Source organism: Pavona decussata, unplaced genomic scaffold (assembly GCF_977016875.1).
Source record: "Pavona decussata unplaced genomic scaffold, jaPavDecu1.1 SCAFFOLD_87, whole genome shotgun sequence".
Taxonomy (NCBI): domain Eukaryota; kingdom Metazoa; phylum Cnidaria; class Anthozoa; order Scleractinia; family Agariciidae; genus Pavona; species Pavona decussata.
This window is the reverse complement of record NW_028145504.1, coordinates 5,276,744-5,288,156: the sequence shown is the minus strand read 5'-3', so window position 1 is coordinate 5,288,156 and position 11,413 is coordinate 5,276,744. Positions and strand designations below refer to the sequence as shown.

General features: G+C 36.7%; 2 protein-coding genes across 2 annotated transcripts; both read right to left on the bottom strand.

Moving 5' to 3' along the window:
• Nucleotides 1-2,012: 2,012 nt before the first annotated feature.
• On the bottom strand, nt 2,013-6,232 carry LOC146474985 (phospholipase A2-like). Its single transcript, XM_085116321.1, has 5 exons — nt 6,130-6,232; nt 5,088-5,124; nt 3,824-3,959; nt 3,137-3,249; nt 2,013-2,183 (listed from the first exon to the last, which is right to left on the bottom strand). The coding sequence occupies exons 1-4, from the start codon at nt 6,202-6,204 to the stop codon at nt 3,162-3,164; spliced, it is 336 nt and encodes a 111-aa protein (XP_084972447.1). The 5' UTR covers nt 6,205-6,232; the 3' UTR covers nt 2,013-2,183; nt 3,137-3,161.
• Nucleotides 6,233-7,060: 828 nt separating this feature from the next.
• Nucleotides 7,061-10,702, bottom strand: LOC146474984 (basic phospholipase A2 homolog 1-like). The gene is made up of 5 exons (XM_085116320.1): nt 10,562-10,702; nt 10,076-10,118; nt 9,075-9,219; nt 7,940-8,058; nt 7,061-7,344 (listed from the first exon to the last, which is right to left on the bottom strand). The coding sequence occupies exons 1-5, from the start codon at nt 10,637-10,639 to the stop codon at nt 7,226-7,228; spliced, it is 504 nt and encodes a 167-aa protein (XP_084972446.1). The 5' UTR covers nt 10,640-10,702; the 3' UTR covers nt 7,061-7,225.
• Between the last annotated feature and the right edge of the window lie 711 nt (nt 10,703-11,413).

Below are 11,413 nucleotides of genomic sequence, written 5' to 3'. Positions count from 1 at the left end.
ATGAACGACAATCAACTTACGAAAAAGGACACTAGCTTGCTCTCGAAATCGCAGTTTTTTTTTAGACATGCTGAGTGCAAATCTAACTGAGCTATATATTATATAGATGACGGATATGAGAATTAACTCTGCAGTGTATGATAAAGTGCTAAAGAGAACCCATGAATTTCCCACTGAGCGTTAGCCCTAGGAAGGAAATGGGAGATCGCACGAGGCAAAGAAAAGATCTCCAACCTCGGCGGGAATCGATCTAACGCTCAGTGCACTGCAGAGTTAATTCATTGATCCATAATTTGTGTCCTTAATTAGTGCTAGCGGCAAAACACATTTATTTGTACCCTATATACTACATATTTTGTTTCTTGTTATTTCGCGATAGATATATAGTCAGCCTGTCAGCGGAACATGCCTGAAAACAAACTGAAACGAAATGGAAACGTGGTAATGAATGTGTAAAAGACAAGTGACACTTGCATTTGTTATGCTTTATTTTCTTTTAAAATCACAAGCTGAAATATATATTCCGAAATAAAAATAATTATCAATTATCACCACGAGCGCGCGTTGGATATGAGATGATAGATGCGCCGAGTTGGATATAATCATCTCATATCCTACAAACGTGAGTGGAATAATTGTTTCATTAAAAACCGTAATCAAGAAATATTGCTAGCTTTTGCTGATTTCGCTTTGCAAGAACAATTAGAAGACAATTTAATTTTTTTTTTCTCGGGCATGGCTTCATGGCTCATATACCATGGCCGCTAAGCCAATCAAATCGCTCGAATTGCACTATACAATGGTTCCGTTTTTAATAAACAAAAATAGTCTACAATGTAATTTAGTAACATTTGTACTGCATCTGTCAGGTTAAAACGTGCTGTCCTTTGATATTCAAGATGATATATTTACTTATCTAATGGCTGCAATTTCCCGCTACGTGATCGGTTAACAGCCCCCGAAATGATACCCAATTTTTTTTTTCACCTTGAACCCAAAATGATCCCCATGTAATTTGGAATAGGGCTTAAGCAGGAGACCCAAGACTGACCAAAAATAAACACATTTGATTCAATATTCACGTATTTCTAAATCAACGATAGAATATTCAGTGACAATCTTCACTTACTAGCTTTTTTGCATCCATATAAAAGAAACCACTGGCTTAAGTTTTTGGTGAGTATATTTTTTTCTAATAGACTGCAACCGTGATTAACGTGTATCAAAGAAAAGATACTAAGAAATGACCATTTTAAACGCTTGTAGAAGAACAAAAAACGTTTCTTGTTGACTTGAAATAAAACATCACAAGCACAATAAACGTTAATTAAATGATCGAAGGTGAAACAGGTAGATTGAAAACGGCAATTCTGCCCAATGTATTTACTGGTTTTTAAGGACGTTATTCAAGAAAAGCTATGAATTTAAAAGGAGTTCAGTTTATGAATCAGATTTACGGTGGCCCTGACTAGGGACATGTTGTAAATAAAAGAGTTGTTACGACTTTTTGCATATTTTTAAATAAGTTGCCGCATATTTACAAACGTTGCTGCAAATTGTAAAAAGCGGCCGCAAAATTATAAAAGTTGCTGCAAATAAAAAAAAGTTGGTGCAAATTAAAACTTATGGCTGCTGTAAATTAAAGGACAGAAAATGTGCGCGCGCATAATACAGTAAGGAAGAGGAAGCCTAAGTACAACCGTCCCCAGGCTCTTCGTGTGTTGAAAATGAGACCGCCATTTTCTGGGTCGAATATCGGGCCAACTGGATTTAATTTGGCCCAGTTTCAAACATTGGGAAGTGCTCTACCCTACTTTTGGAGCGAAAAGGTTTTGAAGTTCCGACCTGTGGAACAGAATGTGTTTCAAACGCAGAGTTTTGCCATCGATGTAGCCAGCAAATTAATACCGAAAATGCCTCGAAAAGAGAAACCAGTACAAAGTGGGCAAAACATTCTACTCTAGAGTATGATTCAAAAAGAGGACGAAAACAATATACATCGGTCTTACAGTTTTTAATTCATAATGACCCTATATTATAGCATGGCGCCAGATATCCTGGTTATTTGCATTTGCTCTGTGGATAGCCCTCGTATGCTGGATTCAACTTGTTTTGGGCGAAACACTCGGCTGCAACACTGTCGCATGTACAGATGGCAGACTCGCAAGCATCATTAGAAGAAGCTGCAACATTCGGAAAGAAAGACAAATCAAACTGAAGGTGAAACGAAAGCTTTCACCTCTCAAACGATCTTGATGGCAAGGCAGAGGGTTGAGTGCGTGAATTAACACTGTGACTGATTCACTACCCCCACCCAGATGGGATGGATTATTTGTAAACTACCGATTGCTCGTCATGCATCGGCAATGAAAGCTAGAGTTCAATTACAGGGTATGCCATACAGTAGCTAAACAACAACAGCGGTCAGCGGGGGCAGCCATGATGGTGGTGTTTTGTCGAGGTCTCGAAGAAAGAATTATAGCCCAGTCTTGTTATCTTAATATCGTCATATGTGTTAATTTGTGTGTATTACTACTTTTGTCAAACTGGCTGCCACCCTCCTTGAACTCTATAGGTATTGCAGGTAGCCAGCCCCCCTTTCTTTTTTAAATAATTAAGCGTAATAACTGTAATGTGATCGAATAGGGAAAATAAAGCTTGTTGTTGTTGTTGTCCCATTATCACGTTTAAAGCACGTAAAGCTCGTTTAAACAGTTCCAACATTTGCCCAACATTCGTTCAACAAAAGTTGAATGGATGTTGGGCAAATGTTGGATGAGCGGAGTGTTCAAACGATTTCAACGCCATTCAACATTTTCAAGAACAAAGAAAATGTTGAATCGATGTTGAATGAGAGTTTAAACCAATTTAAATTTGATTCAACACACTTTCAACAAACTTTCAACATCTTTTTACGCTGTCAACAATGTTGAAAAACCTATTCAAACACCTCCCGACTTTTGGTTCAACAACTGTGTTGAACGCGAGTTGAAGCAAATGTTGAAACCGTTTAAACGGGTCTTTACATGTATCCAGTATCACTTGTTAACTCTTCGACACGTGATTAAACCGATGCCTTCAGGTCAATCACGTGTCGAGGTAGATTAGAATCTGACTCTCCACAAGTGTACCATACCACATCCAGTGCATCCGTCCCTCTCCTATGACTTGGCATAAATATACCAAGGAAATCTACAGCGCTTGTCGCGATTGATCTGTTTGTAGCAAGCATCGTGCCTCTCGCAGCACCTGAAACATAATAATTATTGGAATAAAACTAACTAATCATAATTTTTTTTAAGGGGAAATCACTTCACATTCCGATGGATAGGCTTTCTGTCTTTTTAGGTCCGCTTTGTGAAAGCCAAATTGGAATTTTATAATTCGGTTGGTTTTAGGAAAAAACGAAGAACTTGCAGAAAAAGCCTCATTGCAAGATCTATTCAGTAAAACCACCGCGTATGATTTGCATTATTTACCGAAATCTAGAGAAAAGATTTTACTAACAAAATTTGTAGCATATTGCTAACTTAACTTTCAGTCTCCTTTTTGTTTTGTCCAATTAATTTAGAACCTTTTTTCTGGTCAATCTTCATAAGTTTGCGTAGAGCATCTAATTAGAAAAAAAAAATCTTTAAATCCCTCTTAAAGCCAAAGAGATGCAACGCGACAAAACTAAAAGCCCAAACCAACGAAATTAGATGTGCCCAATTTCTTAGTTGATGAACCTGCAGAAAATCATCTAATCTGATATTGAAGCTAGCAAATGTAACTGGTGGAAAGAGCAGAAAATTGACCAAATTGTGTGAATGTAACTTGTGACCTGTCTAGACTGTCCACTGGGGTTCCTGTTCCTCCAAGTCCACAATAGCATCCGTACGAGTTGTATTTCAAAGGATTGTTATTGGTAGCACAGGAAATCATCTGGTAAAACTGGTACAGACTTCTTGGATGCTCGTCTGGGAAATATCAATATATGGTTAAGAGAGAAGTAGCGTGACCTCGGTTACAGTATGTAAGAATACGTCTTTACCACGCTAAGAACGAATACTATAAAGGTTAATTGGGCTGTGCGCATTGGCATCGAATCTTGTAGCTCAGTCTCTCGCAGCCTCGTATATAGGCTAGCGCTGTAGGCTTAAAGTTGTGTGCGATATTATTCCCCCCCCCCCCCCCCTCCTTCCCTCTCCCCGGCTCTATCGGTCTTAGACGTTTGGAAGAGGAATGATGCAGGTGTAGCTGGATATATGTGTTATATTCAATGGATTGAACGTTACGTCAAAGTTTTAGAGCACTTTAGTTACAACACCTCTGAAAAGAAGAACACGTTGATTTATTTTTACAGTAATTGAATAAACAATTAGTCCGTGCTACAGAAAGTTCTATCGTGACAAGGCTCACCAGGAATATCGAGATAGTCAGGCTACTTTGCCATTTATTTTCAGACAGAGTTGAAGTCTGGTATACGTAACGTAGCCAGGATACTCTTGATCTGCTTCAGAGTAAACCCTGGTGTTTCCTGGCTGTTGGGGCAAGATGATCACTATACCGTATGAAAAATTTATACCTCACATTTACTTCATCTGTATTTATACAAAACGTCTCTTGATATAAGCCTTCTCGAGGTCCGATTGATTTTTTCAGTTTGAGAGGTTGGTTTCTCTGAGTTTAAGTAATTCACAAAATATAAAAAAATAAAAAAATAAAATAGTCCACTACAACCTTATCCTACACGAGTATATGGCTAATTCAGCGGTAGGCAATTTGCTGTTATGTGCTTCTCTATGACTCGATTTCGTCGAGAAAAATTGTTGTTCAATCAAACTGTGCGAAAATAAAATGAATCTCTTATTGTGGTTTAGTAGCACTGAGCTTGTAACAAGTGCAATGCCTAAAATGGCAGCTGTTATCCTGAGAAAGACACTTTTGCTAAAATATTGCACTCAAAAGAGAAGGGATATTCCACCCTGTGGAATATGTTTTGCAATGTTTTACAATGTTTTAAAATTTGATTACAAGTTCACCACAGTTGTATCAATGCAGCTGCGCCAGCGTACGCACTAAATGATCACTAAATTAAAGCTTACCACGCATCTTCTTGGAAGCCATTTCTTCGCCTTTCATCTGTAAGCAAAGAGAGAAAAAATTGAAATGCACGTAAACAGAAGAAAAAAAATCGATAACAGACTAAAAAATTGCAGAGTTTACTTAGTTTTTACAAAACAGTTTCATAGATTGTCATGCATATGAGCATTAAACTGAAGAGAAACGACACTCTGGGACTCAGTTAGACAAAACAAACAAACAAAAAAAACAAAACAAAACAAACAAAAAAAAACCATCGAAGACTCGTGATAGATCTTCACTTGTCATGCCCGCAGTGAGAGAGCGAAAAAGTTAAGTTATCAAATTTGCCACCTTTTCTTTTTATAAACGTTCGTTATCTTTAGGTTAATGTAGGTCAGAATCTTTAAGTGATCTTAAGTATCCGACTTACATACAGCTGGTGGCTCATGTAAACTATTACAATTTAATTTATTCAAAATATAACATAATCAGAGAAATACAATGATCATTCCGGTGGGAAATAGTTGAACGTGACTTACAAAATGAAACACGCTGCGCACCCTGAGCATTAATCGTAACCACTTTTTTAAGTAACAATCTTTTAAGTTTGAAATCAGGGGAATTTTGATTCTTGACCGTGTCATTGTAATATATAAGCAGTCTTAAGCTTGATTAGAATAACTCCGCCACTGGTTCTCCAAATTTTACACTTTGTTAATGCTATGGCCTATGTACATGTATGATATCAGCGATCCGTCAGATAGTTTTTATCACTCCGCGGATCGTTACGAATTGAACGAACGGTTGGTTTTAACGTAGTGTCCTTGTGTAACAACTTACAAAAGACTGAAAACATGCTAGTTGTAAGACTGCTAAATTTCGTAGCGTCTAGATTGGCATTTTTGGGATAATCCTTGGGTTAAAAGATACCAAATAAAACGTAATCTTTCTGAATACGACTCTAGCATGGAACCGAGAAAGCACATCTTCAGTGAAAAATCTTTGCCCATTTTTAAGTCCCCAGCCTACTTAAGATATCTTCTTTCTTAAAAAAAAACCTACCTCGAAATAAGATGGAATGGAAAAGACATAGACAACAATGGAAATGAGAACAGCAGTCACTGCAAGTGGTCTCATTTTTGCCTTCAAAGTTAAACTGTGGGGATTTGACAACAGTTGAGACGAATTTGACACAGTGAGAGCCGAAAAAGATTGATCGCACAGGTCTAGTATCTATTAGCGATTTTGAGAGCAAACAAAACGATCTATTAGTATCTATTAGCGTGCATCTCGAACAAACACACTGAAAACTAGCTAAAAGCTTTGTGACATTTGATATTACCTAACAGGGGTGTTTTTCCACAGCAATTGATTTTGTATCGAAAACAATAAGTGCTTTTCAGTCGCTGATAAAATAGAAGAAAGATCCTCACACTAGTTACCACCCAACTGCTTCTTCTATTTGATCTTTCATCCGCAGTTCAAAATATATGTTTCATGTATAAACATTTTTTTATTCATCATTCACGGGTATGATGGCTTTATTGCTCAGTTGGTAGAGCACTGCACCGGCATCACACAGGTCATGGGTTCGAATCCCGTTCAAACCTGAATTTTTTTCAGGCTTTCTTTTCGCAACTGCCTAAGTTTTGTAGTAACTGCGAGGATCTTTCTTCTATTTGATCTTTCATCCGCAGTTCAAAATATATGTTTCATATATTTACGTTTATTTATTCATCCTTCACGGGTACATTACGAACTCACAAATGAATATGACCAACTTGATAGCTCAGTTGGTAGAGCGCTGCACCGGCATCACAGAGGTCATGGGTTCGAATCCCGTTCAAGCCTGCATTTTTTTTTTCAGACTTTCTTTTCGCAACTGCTTAAGTTGCGTAGTAACTGCGACGATCTTTCTTCTATTTGATCTTTCAATCCGCAGTTCAAAATATATGTTTCATATATTTACATTTAGTTGTTGATAAGTTGCTCATAGAAGAGAGGCCGGAAAATGATTCTCTGACAACTACAACATGACTTTTATTTTGACCTTATTATGATTGTGACTAGTTCTAATACAGTAATTAATGTGCATCAATATTCACATCAACACCAATCATCCATTGCCTCTGCCATTTCTGATCGATAAATACTTTAGTTAACAGTTTTCTTGTGGATAGTCGAAGTTCTCTGGGTTGTACTGGGACCGAGCGAAACAGCGTGCCGCCTCTCCATCGCATTCACAGATGGCACGCTCACACGTTCCTTCGGGATCAGCTTAAAACATTGAAACAGAAAGAAGAAATAGAAAAAATATCGATCATTTATGATTGAGTCAGCTCATTCATTCTTTCGTTCAGCCATCAAGCCAGCCAGTTAGTCAGTCAATGGATAAGTCAGTGAGTCAGTCGGAGTCAGTTAGTCAATCAGCCAGCCAGCCAGCTTACTTATTCAGTTAAAGATAAATCAGTCAGTCAGTGAGCTAGCCAGCCAGCCAGCCAGCCAGCCAGCCAATCAGCCAGCCAGTCAGTCGGTCAGTCAGTCAGACAGTCAGTCAGTCAGTCAGTCAGTCAGTCAGTCAGTCAGTCAGTCAGTCAGTCAGTCAGAACGCCTAGTCTTGAACAACCTCAGAAACGGATTTGTAAACTATAATTAAAGTGAGATTGTAAATTAAAGTGATCGGAAATATCTTCGTTGATATTCAGCTTCTTAGAATGTTTCTTACTACTCCTCTCAGTCTTTTAAGACATCGAGGGTTTTCACGCTCTTTCCGGAATAATATCGTAAACTGACTTTGATAGAAAAAAGCTGATCATAAGCAATCAGATGGAATTATAATTAAAGTGATATTTAAAACAGAAATACCCCTTACCGCAGCCAGTACAAGTGTCATCTCGGGTATAAATTTTCCAATAAACAGCTGACGAATAACTGCACAAGTTTGGATCGCTCGATATGGCTTCATAACAACCGTCGTGAATTTGACAGCACCTGAAAATAAATAAATAAATTAATTAATTAATAATAAAAATAATAATAATAATAATATAAAAAATTAAAAATTATGAAATATATCTTTATTTAAAAATTCCACACAAATAGCTATTTACACGTTAAAAGTATATATAAAAAAGAGCTATTAAAAACCTATTTACAATTTATTTCGTTTAAAAAAAGACTATTTCCAAGCACAATAATAATAATAATAATAATAATAATAATATAAAAAATTTAAAAAAATGAAATATATCTTTATTTAAATATTCCACACAAATTGCTATTTAAACGTTAAAAGTATATATAAAAAAGAGCTATTAAAAACCTATTTACAAATGAATTTGTTAAAAGACTATTTCCAAGCACAATTTCAGTAATAATTTTTTTAGATATGCGATTGCGAAAAGAAAAACGAGACTACTTTCAAGCATGATGTTTTTGTAAAGAAAAAGAAAAAACAGATGTCATGAAGTTAATAATAATAATAATAATAATAATAATAATAATAATAATAATAATAATAATAATAATAATAATAATAATAATAATAATAATAATAATAATAATTATCCACGATTACTCAGCGATTCTCCGGTGATGGAAAGCGTATGCTGGCCGACCGTCGCGATGTTTGTAATATAATAATAATAATAATAATAATAATAATAAGATCGCATAGGTTAACGCTGCGCGCCGATCGCATAGGTTAACGCTGCGCGCCCTATGTGGTTCTATTTTAGCATACATACGTTTTTTAACTGCACATAATAATAATAATAATAATAATAATAATAATAATAATAATAATAATAATACCATTTTTATCAAACCACAAGATCGAGATCTACCGATCGAGATTTCATATATATAAATGGCCTTTTTCAACTTCACATGCCAACACTGTTAAACTTTGACCGTAACACAGTCGTACAAAATACGGAAATCCGAGTTCTCCCAAGTGGAGCTCGAATCTACTGTTCAACTTTGTTGGATTCTTAGAGTTCACTTACACGTCAGTATCGTCCACAGGCATACCACCCCCTCCGTACCCACAGTAGCAGCCATAGTCATAGTAATAAGAGGAGGTTAGGTTTGTTGCACAGTCAATCATGCTATGAAACTGATAGAGGTTTCTTTGGCTGCGCAGTAACCCATCTGTAAAATAAAAGAAGGAAATTCATTCAGTCACCTAAAATACCTCTGTCTGGCTATACTTCCTGTGCTATATACCCACCCACCCACCTACCGTCATACAATAAATAAATAAATAAACAAATAAATAAATAAATAAATAAATAAATAATTAAAAAAAACATTCATTAGAATGATGAAAGAAAATGAATTAAGGACTGAAGATATGTTCTTGACTACAGACTCGAAGGGTATTCTAGTCGGTGACTGGACTTGATGTTTTTTCGCCGGTTCTTAAATTTGTAACTGTTTTGTATCTGAATGTGAGGTGATGGAGTAAAAAGGGCATTCATGCGTCCTTTAGTTCGACTTTGCTGCCTCATTTTTGAATGGCTACTGCTGAGCGTCTTCGTGCCTCGCCTGAGTACTGTACCTGCCTCTGGATACGAGTGTAATTAATATCCATATATTCGTACCTCTTCCGATTTGCTGGAAGACCGTGAAACGGCTGGTAAAGGGGTATTAAGAAAGCGGCCATTAAGCGAAAGTCACGCGGTTTGGGCTATAAGGATTGATAAATCAAGGTCTTTGCTTGGACTTCAGATTCGCCCTCCTTCCCCACCGTTTAATCCTTCTTCACCCTTCATGTGTTCTCACTTGGTAAGACCTTATTCACTCTATATGCTAATTGGTCATTACAAACCACGTGAAATTCTCAGAAGAATCGATCCTTTGTCTTTTTGGAAGGCATGCCAGCGTGAATATGACCAATTCTAAAAGAGACTACTCCCTGAAGTACCGTCACACGATCTGTAATGAGGCAACAAAACAACGAAGCGAATAATGTCTATTGCATACGAGGTAAAAGATTTTGCATTACTTGACTTCTCTATTGGGTTGTCAGCATCCTCCATAGGAACATCCTAAAAAAAAAAAAAAAAGAAATTAAAGGTTAGACTGCAACGCTCTATATTAAAGCCGGCTTTCTCTCCAGACTCAAGGTTTTATCCAGTTAAGATTTGAGTCTAGGAGTACTGAGAAGTTCTAGCATTCAAATAAAAGCGAAGAAGCATTCCTTTCCTGTGCTTTTGTTTACAACTGGATCGGAGTCACTGAGCTCCCGAACTTTTGAATGGCTGTGACGAGTCCTTGGAGCAATTTGCGCCGTTTAAAATTTGTAATTATAGAATCAGAGATCGAATAGTTTTAATGAAGAAAAATGAGATTAGCAATTAGGTTATTCGTTCAAACTGAAATAAATCACCTGACCAGTACTTTCGTGTAATAATGTTTGCTTTCTTGCTTTGCAAAACTGAGAGAAATTCTGGATGTCTCTTTTCTGAATTAGGGTTGAAAGTTCACCCACCTCTTTGGAAGTCTTGGAAAACGGGAAAGAGAAGGCAAAGCCCAACACACTCAGTGTTATAAGAGTAATTCCTCTCATGCCTTCTACTGAAGATCGTTATCGCAAACTCAGTCCGACTTGATCTCTAATGCCTTATTTGATTCATCGGCTCAGTCTCGCTCGGCAATCTTGTAGAACAGTTATTGAATAGTCTTATTTATTCCTTTATATAAAGTAACTATTTTGTGATTACTGAAGATTTTTTTTTACCGAGTTTAAATAAAGTACTGTATGTATGTATTAGAGGAATCGCTAAAAATGAGGTTTAAAGTTTCAGTTTGCTTGTAAGTATTGCCCATCACAAAGTCAATCAAATTAGGTCGTTACTAGTGTGAAGAAATCATCTGCTTCAGCTGAGACAAGAAGTAGCAACTGAAACCACAAAGAATTTTCTCAACAGTTGTTTGCACTGCGTTTTAGTCCACGGATGCCTAAGATAATTGAAACCAAATATTTACTCCATCAACCACCACTTAGGCAAAAAGGTGAGAACTTAAAGCGGAGTGCTGAAGAGAATTAATACAACAAAAAAAATCAAAATGTTGTTGTAAAACGCTAATTAAAATACAAAGGACATCTTAGAGGAGTACTACTCCGAATTGCTTGAATGGGCGACTGTTTAGGACTGTCACAGTTTTCTTGAAGTGTTACTGACAAGCTGTTCTTTGAATCAGGACGCAATAACTTTGTGGAGGATTTTATTTGCTACCCAGCTTAAATGAGATAAACAAGGTATCACGCGATTTTACTCGTATCTGCTCAAAGTAAAGAAATTCAAAACCTGCGAAATTCACGCAACGTTATTAGGAAAAT

Bases quoted from the DNA above. Each gene is read 5' to 3' on its own strand.
- LOC146474984 (XM_085116320.1), bottom strand. From the start codon at position 10,639: ATGAGAGGAATTACTCTTATAACACTGAGTGTGTTGGGCTTTGCCTTC. The intron at 10,119-10,561 runs GTGGGTGAACTT...TTTTTTTTTTAG, and splicing joins TTTCCAAGACTTCCAAAGAG to GATGTTCCTATGGAGGATGC. The intron at 9,220-10,075 runs GTAATGCAAAAT...TTTATTTTACAG, and splicing joins CAACCCAATAGAGAAGTCAA to ATGGGTTACTGCGCAGCCAA.
- LOC146474985 (XM_085116321.1), bottom strand. From the start codon at position 6,204: ATGAGACCACTTGCAGTGACTGCTGTTCTCATTTCCATTGTTGTCTAT. The intron at 5,125-6,129 runs GTAGGTTTTTTT...CTTTGCTTACAG, and splicing joins CCATTCCATCTTATTTCGAG to ATGAAAGGCGAAGAAATGGC. The intron at 3,960-5,087 runs GTAAGCTTTAAT...GATATTTCCCAG, and splicing joins GGCTTCCAAGAAGATGCGTG to ACGAGCATCCAAGAAGTCTG.